Genomic DNA, 16,727 nt, shown 5'->3' with positions numbered 1-16,727 from the left:
AGAAAGGAAGATGAAGATAAAAGCTGACAAGGAAATAGAGTTAGCACGGATCGCCGCCCAAGGAACACCTACCAAGGGTCGTTTGGAAGAAGCCGTGAGTAGACCACGTCTCCCACAGTATAAAGACGGAGAAAACATAGCCACGTACTTGACCTGCTTCGAGAGGGTCGCAGATCTCCTCGGTGTGAATGAGGCCACTTATGCCGTTATGTTAGGCTGTTTACTCACCGGCAAGGCACCTGATATTTACATATCTTTACCACCTGAGACTACTAACTCTTATCCACTCCTTAAGAAAGCGTTCCTGACCGGGTTTCACAAAACTCCGGATGGATATCGTGCTAGTTCAGGAGCGCAGTTTTCAACACAATTAAAGCGTCTTTTCAAGTCCTGGGTAGAAGCCTCCGATGTACAAGCCACCTACGACTACTTGATGGATTTAATGCTGCTGGACCAGTTTCTCTCTTTCCTCTTCCCGGACGTTCGCCTGTTAGTCAAGGAGCGGCTGCCCAAGACCTTGTCCGAAGCTGCTCGGGTTGCTGACAACAATGCTGCCGCCCATAACTCCTACTTCTGGCCTTACTCCTCTCGTAAGAAGAATGTCATGTCTTCTCCTACCGACACGCAGTCTTCCCGAGCTTCTTCCCCTAGTTTGGCCGAAAAAGGAAAGAAGGCTACTGTACGCTGTTACAACTGTGTGGAGGAAGGTCACGTCCGTCCTAACTGTCGCAAGAATCCCAGGGATTTTCAGGACAGCGCCAGCCCTCAACCACACAAGGTGGGATTCTGCATGGAAGACAGCAACATCAACACCTACAAGGTTACCAGGACGGTTAGTGGAGCCTGAACCTCCTCCATCATCAGAGACACCGGGTGCTCCTATGTGGTTGTGTCCGAGGAAGTTCTACCCGATGCCGACGGCACCAACAGCAAGAAAGCCTTGGTCGGGGATTACCTGGGGCGGACAGATGGGTTCCCTATCCTGCAGTGCTACATGAAGTATCCGTATTTCGTAGGATAGACCAACGTCGTGCGGGCCCCCATTAAGTTCGCGACGGTTCTAATTGGTAATATACCGAGAGCTAAAGCTGCTAAGGATCCTGATAGCCTACCACCAGATGCCAACTACGCCCCGATGACCTCTGCCGACTCCTGTGTCGCTCCACCTATTGCCTGTGCTGATGGGACGTCTGCCACGAGTTACAGCCTGCTTGCTGGCGACACTCTTCCCGAGCCTCCTCTAATTCACCCTCAAGTATGTGTCAATCAGACCCGGGCTAGTAGGATGAAACGCTTACATCCCCCTGTTGTTCCCGCTCTCCAGCCTTTGTCTGTGACTCCGGAGGCCTTCGGCCAATTTCAAGCCTCCTGTCCTACCCTCAGGGACGTGAGGGCCAAGGTTAGTTCCGGAGTGTTTGATCACGTGAGGAATGGTGCTGAATTTCAGTTTGTAAAGCTGGACGGGCTTATATATAGGAAATGTCTTTCCTCTAATCGTCCTGACAAGCTTGGACAGCAAAGTCTAGTTGTCCCTAACGATTGTCGGCACCTTATCCTCTCTGTTACCCATGGCTATCCGCCAGCCGCCGCTCGGTGACGACCCCACGCACCCGCCAACGTTTACCGTCGACCATGGCCACAATGCCGCACGTTTAGTGCCGTTTTCACTGATCGGGACCGAACGGGACTCTAAATCGGCTATGTGTGAACCCAACTTAACTAAGCAGGCCCACATGCCCAGGGAAGAGGAACAGTAGTTACATCAGGGCTTCTTCACCTGCTCCTCAATTCCCTGCACAGTGTGTGTCATAGTTTTCATCGTACTGACTTCTCATCATTTAATTTGTGTATTTTACGGTCACCGGTAGGCTTTCTGAAGGGGTACTCAGGGGTATTCTGTTTCCGAGACCAGCCCACTTTTGTTGGCAAATCCCTTTCATTATTTAGACCAGATGTTTTCTAATACCTTTTCAATACCAACATGCATTATCGAAAGTGGTTAACGAAGTACCCTGTCTGGTATGAATTATATACGGAACAAATTTGTACACAGTTTCGTGCTATCATGATGTCAATTGTAAAAAAAAAAAAGTTTACAAATGAATACGTACCCATACGTTCCTCAGCGAAAGGGAGGTCCTGACGGTGATCTTGGTAGGAGGCCGCTGACACATGGTGGAGTTAGATGTGACGCTGTTCATCCAGTGGTGATAGAGTCCCGCCTCTGTGATCCAGGTAATACTGAGAACGATCCAAACACGAATATTAGTTTATATTAATCGAAAACTGGAATAAAATGATGTCTACATCGGCGTAAGGGCGCGGTGTCCCGGAGAATGCGAGATTAAGTCCCGCTCGCCGTAACAAGATGACAATTTTTAGTCATTGACGGATGGCTTAAGACTACCTACATGCTGTTCTGAAGATACCTTATCATCCTATACTCTCTATATATAAAATCAATAAAGAGGATCCAAGATGAGTTCCGGGGGACAGCATGGGCCAAGCAAAATGACGCTGCTATAAAACACTTTAATGTTCCATAACAAACTGTGGCCAACCCCAGGTACCGCCAGGAATGCTTACTAGCATTATCCATATCTCTGTCCTTTTGCACAGGTATCGATAACGCCATAAACTCGTGCTGATCGGGTCCATAACACCGCCGTAAGACTTAGTGACACTTCCCAGCCCAGACATTACTGCTTTATCTAGTAAGCCATCAAACACCTGTCTTGGCTTAAGAGTCCAGCATGGCTCCTGGGCCAAGACCAAGGTACTGATGTTGGTGGACTTGCTAGATGAAACAATAGTCCATTCATGCGTGTGTCGAGGACACTGGTGTCTCAAAAAAATTAACGAACCATGGTAACGTAGTTCAGAACAACGACGGCGACGGATCGCCTTGGCTCACGGTGTTCTGGCCTCGTTCAGCACTAGTATATGGCGTTGTCATTTCCTGTGCAGAAGGACAAAGCTCGGGATCATCATGTCGCTTGTGCTCTTTGTGTTACAGTATGGCGACATATATAATTGCATAGTCCATCAGCGCCATCTCTGGCTATATGCCTGTGGCACGCTACCCAGAAGCCGACCCTTCCAATCGTGTTCTTTTTGTGAGTCAACCCTATTTGGAGGAGGCCAAGGGCACAGAGTTCGTTGCTTGAGAAAGCCGACAGATCATGCCATGAGGTACTCAGAATGGGAAGGGGGCCTCCATGGAGGCTTGCCCGGAGGCATTATTCGGTACTGTATACTGGCTCGGCCCCATACCCACAATCAGACATTCAACAGTCAGATGTGTCAGCCAGACCGAGCCAGTCACGAAGCAGGAAGGGCTTGGACAATGACATCATAATCAGTTTCAATTTTACAAATATATGAAATCAATATTTAGTTGCCTTACGATTAACAACACTATGAGTAACAATACTCCAATAAGGAGTATTTGAAAAATATTTTTAAAGAATTTTCTTAAGCTTGAAACCAAAGACATCTCTGTTAAAATGATGAAGGATGTTAAGTTGCCATGTACCACTTTTGCTATGAGATAATATGCAATGCGCCGCTACTATACCAAAGATGATTCAATTATCATTCTTGCTCTCTACTACTGTATATAATTAGTCAATGCAGTAGTACTTGTCGTGCTGTGCAATGATTTTGGATCAACAGCTCTACATTGACATTTTATATGGTTATGAGCATAGTAGCATGTATGATTTTGATATAGACTGGAATGTCCGCATGCAGCAAGAGAGAGAGAGAGAGAGAGAGAGAGAGAGAGAGAGAGAGAGAGAGAGAGAGAGAGACGCGATCATGGAAACAGACCTCGCCATACTACAAATTTTGCTTTTATGCTTCGTAGCCAACTCATGTCGCTAATACATACTTGCCTTTTTCATCATTGGACAGGAGAAAGATTGCAGATTATGACTGTATTGAAAACAACTCAAACTGACTAAAAATAAAGGAAACAATGCGAGTTGAAGTCAAAGACGGGTTATAAAGGTTTATACCACTTTTTATTTCATGCCAATTTTCCATAGAATTATTAAGCTACTGTAAAAACAAACCGTGCCACTTGATTTAAAAAAATACTCCTGGATATGATGGTGTCAACAGATTATCGATACGTTAAGAAGGAAGGGAGATAAGCAAGTTTATATAATGAACTTATTAAACTGTAATAATAGGCTATATTATGTGCTTTTACGCTACGAAGCCACTCGTCCATCGCCTATAATTTTGTATAAAAGTTTTCTTACCTCCCTTCCTTTTCTTAGTTATCAATTATCTATTGATACCATCATCTTCAGGAGAATTTTCTTGTCAGGTGACATTTTTTTTTACAGTAGCATAATAATTCTATGAAAAAATCGGCATGGAATAAAAAGCTATTGGTGGAGTGGTGTGGTAGGGGTGGGGGGTCCGAAGCGGCATAACTTCCTTGCTCAATCTGGAGGTTACACTATTACTGTGTCCGAGTGTACATGGCAACTTTGCATCCTTCATTATCATATAAACAGCGATGTCTTTGGCTGCAAGCTTAAGAAAATGCATTAAAAGTTTTTTCAACTACCGCTTTTTTTTTATACTATTGCTACCCACTCTGTTGTTATTATTAAGGCAACAATATATCGATTTCATATATTTGTTAAATAGAAACTATTTATGTCGTCATTGTCCAAGCTCTTCCTGCGTCGTGACTGGCTCGGTCTGGCAGACATCTTTTTTTTTTTTTTTTACAACAAAGGAGACAGCTCAAGGGCACAAAAAAAAAGGAAACAATAATATAAAAAAAAGCCCGCTACTCGCTGCTCCTAAAAAGAATCCAAAGAGGTGACCGAAAGAGGGGTCACTTTCGGGAGGAGAGGTGTTCTGATACCCTCCTCTTGAAAGAGTTTAGTCGTAGGGAGGAGGAAATACAGATGAAGAAAGATTGTTCCAGAGTTTACCAGCGTGAGGGATGAATGAGTGAAGATGCTGGTTAACTCGTGCGTAAGGGATTTGGACAGTAAAGGCTAAGTCTATATATACCAAGTCAAGTCACTCTGCTTCAAAACTGCGACCGGTACGCGCAGGAGGCGGTTTTGGGGCGGAGCGGCGGGATGACGTCACTTGGAGCCAATTAGATACCAGAGCCTTCAAACTAATGCTAATTATGAACTTTACATTTCTGCCCGAAATCGTGCCAAATCTATTCTCCGACTAACCAAAAATTCTTTCATTAATAGAAAATGTCAAAACCTTGCTTTCTCTAACTCTTCCCGTGACTTCTGGCATCTAGCCAAAAACATCTCCTCCAACTTCACTTCTTCATCTTTCCTCCTCCTCAGTCCTGACGGCAACACTGCCGTCTCATCTATCTCTAAGGCTGAACTCTTCTCTCAAACTTTTTCTAAAAACTCCTCTGGACGATTCTGGGCATATTCCTCCTACTCATCCCCCTCTGACTCCTTTATGCCTGTTATAAAGATTCTTCAAAATGATGTTTTCTATGCCCTCTCTGGCCTCAATCCTCAGAAGGCTTATGGACCTGATGGAGTGCCTCCTATTGTCCTTAAAAACTGTGCCTCCGTGCTGTCACCCTGCCTGGTCAAACTCTTTCGCCTCTGCCTGTCAACATCTACCTTTCCTTCTTGCTGGAAGTATGCCTTCATACAGCCTGTACCTAAGAAGGGTGACCGCTCCAATCCCTCAAACTACCGTCCTATTGCTTTACTTTCTTGTCTATCTAAAGCTTTTGAATCAATCCTTAACCGTAAGATTCAAAAGCACCTTTCCACTTCTGACCTTCTATCTGATCGCCAGTATGGGTTCCGCAAGGGGCGTTCTACTGGTGATCTCCTAGCCTTCTTAACTGGCTCTTGGTCATCCTCTCTTAGCCGTTTCGGTGAAACTTTTGCTATTGCGCTGGACATATCAAAAGCTTTTGATAGGGTCTGGCACAAATCTTTGCTTTCTAAACTACCCTCCTACGGTTTCTATCCTTCTCTCTGTACCTTTATCTCCAGTTTCCTTTCTGACTGTTCTATTTCTGCCGTGGTAGACGGTCACTGTTCTTCCCTAAATCTATTAACAGTGGTGTCCCACAGGGTTCTGTCCTATCTCCACTCTTTTCTGTTGTTCATTGATGATCTTCTTTCCAAAACGAACTGTCCTATCCATTCCTACGCCGATGATTCCACTCTGCATTATTCAACTTCTTTTAATAGAAGACCCACCCTTCAGGAACTTAACGACTCAAGGCTGGAGGCTGCAGAACGCTTAGCCTCAGACCTTACTATTATTTCCGATTGGGGCAAGAAGAACCTGGTGTCCTTCAACGCCTCAAAAACACAGTTTCTCCACCTATCCACTCGACACAATCTTCCAAACAACTATCCCCTATTCTTTGACAACACCCAGCTATCACCTTCCTCAACACTAAACATCCTCGGTCTATCCTTAACTCAAAATCTCAACTGGAAACTTCATATCTCATCTCTTACTAAATCAGCTTCCTCGAGGCTGGGCGTTCTGTACCGTCTCCGCCAGTTCTTCTCCCCTGCACAGTTGCTGTCCATATACAGGGGCCTTGTCCGCCCTCGTATGGAGTATGCATCTCATGTGTGGGGGGGCTCCACTCACACAGCTCTTCTGGACAGAGTGGAGGCAAAGGCTCTTCGTCTCATCAGCTCTCCTCCTCATACTGATAGTCTTCTACATCTTAAATTCCGCCGCAATGTTGCCTCTCTTTCTATCTTCTATCGATATTTCCACGCTGACTGCTCTTCTGAACTTGCTAACTGCATGCCTCCCCCCCTCACGCGGCCCAGCTGCACTCGACTTTCTACTCATGCTCATCCCTATACTGTCCAAACCCCTTATGCAAGAGTTAACCAGCATCTTCACTCTTTCATCCCTCACGCTGGTAAACTCTGGAACAATCTTCCTTCATCTGTATTTCCTCCTGCCTACGACTTGAACTCTTTCAAGAGGAGGGTATCAGGACACCTCTCCTCCCGAAACTGACTTATCTTTCGGCCACCTCTTTGGATTCTTTTTAGGAGCAGCGAGTAGCGGGCTTTTTTTTATTAATGTTTACTTTTTTGTGCCCTTGAGCTGTCTCCTTTGCTGTAAAAAAAAAAAAAAAAAAAAAAAAAAAAATACCCGCCAGTTCAGGGGTGACTAAAGTTGGGGCCGTGTGTGCACTCTGGATGTGCATTATCGCCCTCTTTCACAGCGCGTTTAGGCAAGCCACTGACGAAAAAATATGTATTTTTATTGTGCTATTGCGTGACTGTAATTTCAATGACTACAAACGGCGGTGTGGGGTGTGAGGGAGGGCATGTTGAAGTGATTGATTTAAATTAGTCCGCCTTTCCTCGTTTTCTCTAAATCCCTGTTTCTACATTCTCTAGTTTGGCTCCAAGCAGTGTCACGCATAAACCACACCTCGGAAGTGTCTCCTCCCACAAACCTGCGTATTACTTGACTTGGTGTATATAGACTTAGAGTAAAGGGATGAGCTTTAGAAGAAAGTCGTGTGCAGCGTGGCCGCGGAAGGGGGGGAGGCATGCAGTTAGGAAGTTCAGAAGAGCAGTCAGCGTGAAAATAACGATAGAACTGATGGAGTGCCTCCTATTGTTCTTAAAAACTGTGCCTCCGTGCTGTCACCCTGCCTGGTCAAACTCTTTCGCCTCTGCCTGTCAACATCTACCTTTCCTTCCTGCTGGAAGTATGCTTTCATACAGCCTGTGCCTAAGAAGGGTGACCGTTCCAATCCCTCAAACTACCGTCCTATAGCTTTACTTTCTTGTCTATCTAAAGTTTTTGAATCAATCCTTAACCAGAAGATTCAAAAGCACCTTTCCACTTCTGACCTTCTATCTGATCGCCAGTATGGGTTCCGCAAGGGGCGTTCTACTGGTGATCTCCTAGCCTTCTTAACTGACACTTGGTCATCCTCTCTTAGCCGTTTCGGTGAAACCTTTGCTATTGCGCTGGACATATCAAAAGCTTTTGATAGGGTCTGGCACAAATCTTTGCTTTCCAAACTACCCTCTTACGGTTTCTATCCTTCTCTCTGTACCTTTATCTCCAGTTTCCTTTCTGACCGTTCTATTTCTACTGTGGTGGACGGTCACTGTTCTTCCCCTAAATCTATTAACAGTGGTGTCCCACAGGGTTCTGTCCTATCTCCCACACTCTTTCTGTTGTTCATTGATGATCTTCTTTCTAAAACGAACTGTCCTATCCATTCCTACGCCGATGATTCCATTCTGCATTACTCAACTTCTTTTAATAGAAGACCCACCCTACAGGAACTTAACGACTCAAGGCTGGAGGCTGCAGAACGCTTAGCCTCAGACCTTACTATTATTTCCGATTGAGGCAAGAGGAACCTGGTGTCCTTCAACGCCTCAAAAACACAGTTTCTCCACCTATCCACTCGACGCAATCTTCCAAACAACTATCCCCTATTCTTTGACAACACCCAGCTATTACCTTCCTCAACACTAAACATCCTCGGTCTATCCTTAACTCAAAATCTCAACTGGAAACTTCATATCTCATCTCTTACTAAATCAGCTTCCTCGAGGCTGAGCGTTCTGTACCGTCTCCGCCAGTTATTTTCCCCCGCACAGTTGCTGTCCATATACAGGAGCCTTGTCCGCCCTCGTATGGAGTATGCATCTCATGGGTGGGGGGGCTCCACTCACACAGCTCTTCTGGACAGAGTGGAGGCTAAGGCTCTTCGTCTCATCAGCTCTCCTCCTCATACTGATAGTCTTCTACCTCTTAAATTCCGCCGCGATGTTGCCTCTCTTTCTATCTTCTATCGATATTTCCACGCTGACTGCTCTTCTGAACTTGCTAACTGCATGCCTCCCCCACTCCCGCGGCCCCGCTGCACACGACTTTCTACTCATGCTCATCCCTATACTGTCCAAACCCCTTATGCAAGAGTTAACCAGCATCTTCACTCTTTCATCCCTCACGCTGGTAAACTCTGGAACAATCTTCCTTCATCTGTATTTCCTCCTGCCTACGACTTGAACTCTTTCAAGAGGAGGGTATCAGGACATCTCTCCTCCCGAATTTGACCTTGCTTTTGGACACCTCTTTTGTTTCTTTTTTAGGAGCAGCGAGTAGCGGGCTTTTTTTTATTATTGTTTTAGTTTTTTATGCCCTTGAGCTGCCTCCTTTGTTGTAAAAAAAAAAAAAAAAAAAAAAAAAGATAAAAAGAGGCGCAACATGGCGGCGGAATTTAAGAGGTAGAAGACTATCAGTTAGAGGAGGAGAGCTGATGAGACGAAGAGCCTTAGACTCCACTCTGTCCAACAGACCTGTATGAGTGGAGCCCCCCCCCCCCCCCCCCCACACACACACACACCCACCTGAGAGGCATACTCCATACGGGGACGGACAAGGCCCCTGTATATGGATAGCAACTATGCAGGGGAGAAGAACTGACGGAGCCGATACAGAACGCCCAGCCTCGAGGAGAGGAGATGTGAAGTTTCCATTTAAGATTTTGAGTTACGGATAGACCGAGGATGTTTAGTGTTAAAGATGGTGGCAGCTGAATGTTGTCGAAGAATAGGGGATAGGTGTTTGGAAGATTCTATCGAGTTGATAGTGGATAAATTGGGTTTTTGAGGCATTGAAGGACACAAGGTTCCTTTTACCCCAATCTGAAAGGATAGTAAGGCCTGAGGTTAAGCGTTCTGCAGCTGGTTGTGGGTATGGGGCCGAGCCAGTATACAGTTCCGAATAATGCTGCCCGGAGGGATATTTAGGAAGGTAGGAATGGTTTTGTAACCCCGCGCCGCACTCATCGCTGATTCGCCGGCTGGCTCATAAGCTCCGCCCACCTCCATGACGCGTGTGTGTGTGTGTGTGTGTGTGTGTGTGTGTGTGTGTGTGTGTGTAGTTCATTCATCACAGCCCCGTATACGCACAACTTGTTACAACTAGCAAACAGCTGTTGAGACTAACAAATTCCTGTTAGCCTTAACATTTTTCTGTTAAGCGCTAACAGATATTCACAAAGCTTGTTAAGGCCTTAACAACACTGTTAGGGTAACAGCGGCAGGGAGCACTTTTACCTCCTAGCAAACAGCTGTTATAGTCTATCGATTTTAACTTGAGCCAATGGGCGCAACTCAGGTATTCCTCACGAGACCGCGTTGGTGCCACATCAATCCATTACTCTCCTCAGGGAGGGTCGCTACCTCGTTCTCTCTCTCTCTCTCTCTTTTGCATGGCTGTGCAGTGCGCGAGAGTAAGATCTACTTGTTGTCCATTATGGCGTAACGCTGAATGGTGCGGCCTGGCACCTGTTGCCAAGGTCCGTCAGGCGACATCGTCGCATGATCCACGTTGCCAAGTGATATGGAAGGTTTACTAAGTCGTTGTCTTTCCTTCTAATCCCAAGCCATTCATAACACCATGCAGTCGTATTATGAATATGTATATATTCCATAAATAGATAACGTACAGACTAACAGTGAGACAGATCGCCATGCGCAGGTCATCGCTAGGTCTGTAAAAAATGGGGGTTTCTCTAGGCCAAGCCACAGGGCTCAAGTTAGAGTCGATGGACTATAGCAGGATGGCGGCACAACAACAACGTCTGCGGTGTGCCTACAGAGAAAGAGGAGATATATTTTGCTGAATACAACGATGTTGGTGATGTCGGGAGGAGATGAGGGGCGGTCTCTTCCAGAGGACGGTAAGGTGTTAATCCTCAGATCAGACGCTGGGTTCAGGTGACAGTTGATGGTGGGAATGCAGGTGGGCAGTATCTGGGAGGTCACTCAGGTACCCAGGCTTAGTAATGAGGTGCTAAGCTCCTGGGCCGGCGAGACACCGGTGATGGTTGCTACCCGGCTGGATGTCGCAACTGTGGGAACAAGTACAGAGCCTTGATAAAAGTGGCGTGCAACTTGCTCTTCCCGAGTGACGATGCTACCATACTGCACTGCTACTTGAAATGACCTTCCCTTGCTGCTGGGTGACTGAGAATGTGTCTTTCAGAGCCTGAGCGTGTTGGCAGGACCGGGACAGATGACGGGGCGGTGGCGACACACACACCCCTCTACCCTTCGTGGCACCACTAACACACTGCACTAAATGTCTGTCCGTATAATGTTGTCTGTATAACGTCTCAACACCTCACGAGTGTTCTTTGGAATAATGAGTTCCTTGAAAAATGGAAAAAGGGGAGGGATTGGGGAGCCAAGGAGATGAAAGCCTTCAATAGAGTCTGGCACCAGTCTTTGCTTTCTAAACTGCCCTCCTTCGGATTCTATCCATTTCTCTGTTCCTTTATCTCCAGTTTCCTTTACGGCCGTTCTATCTCTGCGGTAGTAGACGGTCACTGCTCTTCCCCTAAACCTATCAACAGTGGCGTTCCACAGGGCTCTGTCCTATCACCCACTCTCTTCCTGTTATTCATCAATGATCTTCTTTCCATGACAAACTGTCCTGTCCCCTCATACGCCGACGACTCCACTCTGCATTATTCAACTTCTTTCAATAGAAGACTCTCTCAACAGGAAATACACGAATCCAGACTGGAGGCTGCAGAACGCTTAACCTCAGACCTTGCTATCATTTCCGATTGGGGCAAGAAGGAACCTTGTGTCCTTCAATGCCTCAAAAACTCAATTTCTCCACCTATCAACTCGACACAATCTTCCAAACACCTATCCCATATTCTTCGACAACACTCAGCTGTCACCGTCTTCAACACTAAACATCCTCGGTCTATCCTTAACTCAAAATCTCAACTGGAAACTTCATATCTCCTCTCTCGCTAAATCAGCTTCCTCGAGGTTGGGCGTTCTGTATCGTCTCCGCCAGTTCTTCTCCCCCGAGCAGTTGCTATCCATATACAGGGGCCTTGTCCGCCCTCGTATGGAGTATGCATCTCACGTGTGGGGAGGCTCCACTCACACAGCTCTTCTAGACAGAGTGGAGTCTAAGGCTCTTCGTCTCATCAGCTCTCCTCCTCCTACTGATAGTCTTCTACCTCTTAAATTCCGCCGCGATGTTGCCTCTTTTTCTATCTTCTATCGATATTTCCACGCTGACTGCTCTTCTGAACTTGCTAACTGCATGCCTCCCCCCCCTCCCGCGGCCCCGCTGCACACGACTTTGTATTCATGCTCATTCCTATACTGTCCAAACCCCTTATGCAAGAGTTAACCAGCATCTTCACTCTTTCATCCCTCACGCTGGTAAACTCTGGAACAATCTTCCCTCATCTGTATTTCCTCTTTCAAAAGGAGGGTGTCAGGACACCTCTCCTCCCGAAATTGACCTTTCTTTCGGCCACCTCTTTTGATTCTTTTTTGGGAGCAGCGAGTAACGGGCTTTCTTTATTATTGTTTTTTTGTTGTGCCCTTGAGCTGTCTCCTTTGTTGTAAAAAAAAAAAAGTCAACAGGCTGACCCTGTGGCCGCTGCGGAGAGCGCCATGTGACATATATTGACCCGTGAGGTCAGGACGTGTACACTCTTGTGTGGCTCTCACTCAGTGACATCTAATTATCTATTAATGATGAAAAAGTCCAAAATATTAAGCTATCATAGACGTTCGCGGATTTTGTACTGCGGACACTAACTTTAAAGAAATCTCCTCTACGGTTCGTAAAGTATCTCACCGTTTGCTGATGCTCTGCACGAGGGGGCTGTGCTTGGGGCCGATCATGCAGTAAAGGAAGGACATGAAGGACTCTCGCGACGTGTAGAAGTCACATCGGCCTGCAAAAAACAAACAAAAATAGTGAGCGTGTGAACAATTCCGGAGGTTTTAAGTAACAACGACTAAAATAAAATAAAATAAGTGTTTGAAGATGAATAAATAATTAGTTCACCTAAAGCATACACTATTCAAAAGGTACCAGAGCCTTCTCACTCCTGCTAACCATGATCTTTACATTTCCGCCCGGAATCGTGCAAGATCTATCCTTCAACTTACCAAAAGCTCTTTCACCCATAGTAAATGTCAAAAACCTTCCTTTTTCTAATTTTTCCAGAGACTTCTGGCATCTAGCCAAAAATATCTTCTCCAACTTCACTTCTTTCCCTCCTCTTCCTAACCCTGACGGCAGCAGATCTAGGCCTAGATCCGCGGGAATGGTGTCGAGCCATTCCCGCGGAGAGCCTTGGCTTGCTACTCCCCGACGAAGCAGTGCGCGTCGGTGTGGCTCTCCGCCTCGGAGCGCCGGCCTGTCTGCCACACCAGTGCAGATGTGGTCACATGGCGGACAACCTCGGCCATCATCAGCTCTCCTGCCACCGCGACCCAGGCAGACTACCTCGCCACGCCGCTCTCAACGATATCGTCCGCCGCAGCCTGACCACAGCCGGAGTACCCACACTGCTGGAGCCACGCGGACTAGATCGGGTGACGGGCGAAAACCGGACGGGGTCACAATGTACCCATTCAGCGGCGGCCGATCCTTGCTATGGGACGTAACATGCACGAACACTTTCCGGAGCACACACATTATGGAGAGCGCCACCAATCCAGGAGCAGCCGCCCGATCGGCAGAACGACAAAAACGACATCGGTACGCCGAACTCGCCCAGCGCTATCGCTTCGCGCCGTTAGCGATAGAGACCATGGGTACCCTGGGCCCCGCATTCGCCAAGCTGCTCCAAGAAATAGGACGCAGGATGACGGAGCTGACGGGAGAGCCGCGTGAGACCTGCTGGCTCCGGCAGAGGATCAGCATGACCGTAGTCCGCGGAAATGCGGCTGCCATCAACACGGGACCTTAGTTCCCACCCCCAACGCAATACACACACGCACGCACCCACATACACATACACTTCTGTCCAAGACATAGGTTGCACGTCACAGCAGTCTGCGGAAAGGCGGGGGCAGCTGCCATCACACTTCGTACACACACACACACACACACACACACACACACACACACACACACACACACACACACACACAGTGGACTTTTTCCTCTCTCTCTCTCTCTCTCTCTCTCTCTCTCCCCTGAATGAAGTGAATATTTTTTTCGAAAAAAAATAGCATGTATGCGTAGTTATTATGGATGTACTCATAGTCTAATAACAATAATGCATACTAAAAAAAAAATCGGACATGAAGAATTATCCAATAAATAAATCAAATAACAAAATAATGGTGACGGGAGCTATGATGGAAACGAAAAGCATGACAAAATGGTGGGAACTTGGGAAGACAGTCGAGGAGGCAGTAACTCAGCAGCCAGCACAACATTCAAGGCTAAATTTGTCTCCTCAGGGGCCATACCGCATGGCGACTGGCGAGACCACGCGCCGCCGAGGGTCACTCAGATCCAACCGGCACCGGCACTGGTGGCAATGGTCAGTGCCGAGTGATCACGAGTCTTCTCGGCACTGGGTACCGGTACCAAGTGCCGAGAAGAATCGATTCAGTCGGCACTCGGCACCGGTACCAAGTGCCCAGAAGAATCGATTCAGTCGGCACACGGTACCGGTATCAAGTGCCGAGAATAATCGATTCAGTCGGCACTTGGTACCGGTGTCCAGTGCTGAGAAGACTCATGATCACTCGGCACTGACCATTGCCACTAGTGCCTGTACCGGTTGGATCTTGGTGACCCTCGGCGGCGCGCGAAGCTAGCCAGTCGCCATGCGGTATGGGCCCTGTGGAGACAAATTAAGCCTTGAATGTTGTGCTGGCTGCTGAGTCACTGCCTCGCTGACCGTCTTCCCAAGTTCACACCATTTTGCCCTGCTTTTCGTTTCCATCATAGCTCCCGTCTCCATTATTTTATTATTGGATTTATTTATTGGATAATTCTTCATGTCCGATTCTTTTTTTTTAGGATGCTAAAATAAATAAATAAATAAATATATATATATATATATATATATATATATATATATATATATATATATATATATATATATTATTTATTATATATTTTTTTTTTTTATTGTTTTTTTTTGCGGACTATTGCGCCGGTAAGCTTCTTCCCGGTGGGGCCTGATGGTCGGCCCAAGGCTTCTTCCCGGTGGGGCTTGATGGTCGGCCCAGCCCGTTCTGGCGCAGGCGAGTGATTATAGTGGCGCCATCTTGTGTTGGTTCATGCTGCCCCCCGGAACTCATCTTTGAGCCTCTCTTTGGAGAGGTTATCTAGAGCCTAGGCTGATGGGTGGTCTTCAGGCCAGCATGTGGATAGTCTTAGGCCACTCGGCATTGACTGAAAAACCTCAGCTTTGCGGCGGCCAGGATTCGAACCCGCGTCCCTCCTGGAACTCCTGAACGCGGGGCCGTCACGCTAACCATTCAGCCACCGCCTCCTCCACTATGAGTACATCCATAATAACTACGTATACATGCTTCATTCAGGAGAGAGAGAGAGAGAGAGAGAGAGAGAGAGAGAGAGAGAGAGAGAGAGAGAGAGATTGATTGATTGATTGATTGATTGATAGTTTATTGTTGCAAGTAGAGAGAGAGAGAGAGAGAGAGAGAGAGAGAGAGAGAGAGAGAGAGAGAGAGAGAGAGATTTCTTTACAGAAAATATATTTAGGAATTTCATAAGACGTCATTAAGATTAAAAAAAAATACTCCTTTGGGTACCAGTATCGGTACCGGTACTAACGGTACCCGGGTTTTCGGTACGGGCACTACCGGTACTCAAATTAACGGGTCCTGCCCATCCCTACTGTCTTCTTGCTGTGGCCAGAGAGAAAAGACGTTGTGTCACACCATGTGATCGCGTGGAATGCCAGGAGTAGCTGAGCACCTGTAATGTCCAATTGATGTTTATGTATGATATCTTTCACCGGAATTAACTTTGGTTTCTTGTCTGTTCCTGACTTCATCCATAGATCACTGGAGCCATAGCTGACAACTTGAACATAGCTGACAATATCTAGACCAAATTTCATTGACTTCAAGAATGTGACCCTGAGCAGCAGATAGCTCATTCTTCAACCATGCCATTGCTAAGGCAGATGACTCAGCAGTGTTTTGATTCTTTATTGTGTTTCTCTGGAACTGTATGTAGCACTTCAAATGGTATTTTCCCTCAGCAGCCATTAGGTCAAATTTTGCAGCTTCCATTACTTTTTGGCTTATGTTGAAGGTACATATAGAATGGAGGCTTTCTTTGGAAGAAAATTGGCAGAATAAACACCGGTCCCAATTAAGTCGTCCAGATGAACTCCGTAATTTTGAAGCACCATAGCTACTAGAACAATTATCTCTTTGATTTGCTTTTGATCCGGAGGCTTCTAGTCTTGATATCTTGCTTTTGTCTGTGAATGCACAATAGCAGGATTTATGCCATGTAGGAGACTCTGATGCAGTAAGATTAAAAATCCTATCTATAACATCTTTGTTCTTCTGGTCCTTCAATTTGTGCCTCTTGGTGGCACTGTCTTGCAGTGTTTGAAGTCCCTATGGTTCAGCATTTACAAGTGTTTCCTTCTTCTGGGCCTGACAGATGATGCACATTAACAACAAGTCTTTCACAGGTCTTTTAAGATCAGAAACTGGCTCCATTTTCCCTTCACCATAAAACCCAAACACTGTTTTAATCTCCGTTATGTCAAGGCAGGACAGGTACTTGTAGTAATATTAATGAGGTGCATGATTCTTGTGATGTTTCACAACTGTATCTGCACACTGCCTGCAAATGGAAAAAAGAGTGTGCTAGAGGTAAGCATATCTACAAGCTGGCATAAAAATATGAATCAA

General features: G+C 46.4%; 1 protein-coding gene across 1 annotated transcript in view; it reads right to left on the bottom strand.

Annotated features, from left to right (window-relative positions):
• The window catches only part of LOC126998049 (uncharacterized), a 39,508-nt gene that overhangs the window by 13,313 nt on the left and 9,468 nt on the right, over positions 1-16,727 (bottom strand). The window contains exons 4-5 of the mRNA XM_050859368.1: positions 12,658-12,757; positions 2,112-2,241 (exon numbers count right to left, since the gene is read on the bottom strand). Of these exons, the coding sequence (XP_050715325.1) occupies positions 2,112-2,241; positions 12,658-12,757 (230 nt within the window). The remainder of the gene's footprint in view (positions 1-2,111; positions 2,242-12,657; positions 12,758-16,727) is intronic.

The sequence above is a fragment of the Eriocheir sinensis genome, chromosome 2, assembly GCF_024679095.1.
Source record: "Eriocheir sinensis breed Jianghai 21 chromosome 2, ASM2467909v1, whole genome shotgun sequence".
Taxonomy (NCBI): domain Eukaryota; kingdom Metazoa; phylum Arthropoda; class Malacostraca; order Decapoda; family Varunidae; genus Eriocheir; species Eriocheir sinensis.
Note: the sequence above shows the minus strand (reverse complement) of the source record. Positions and strands in the feature narration are given on the sequence as shown.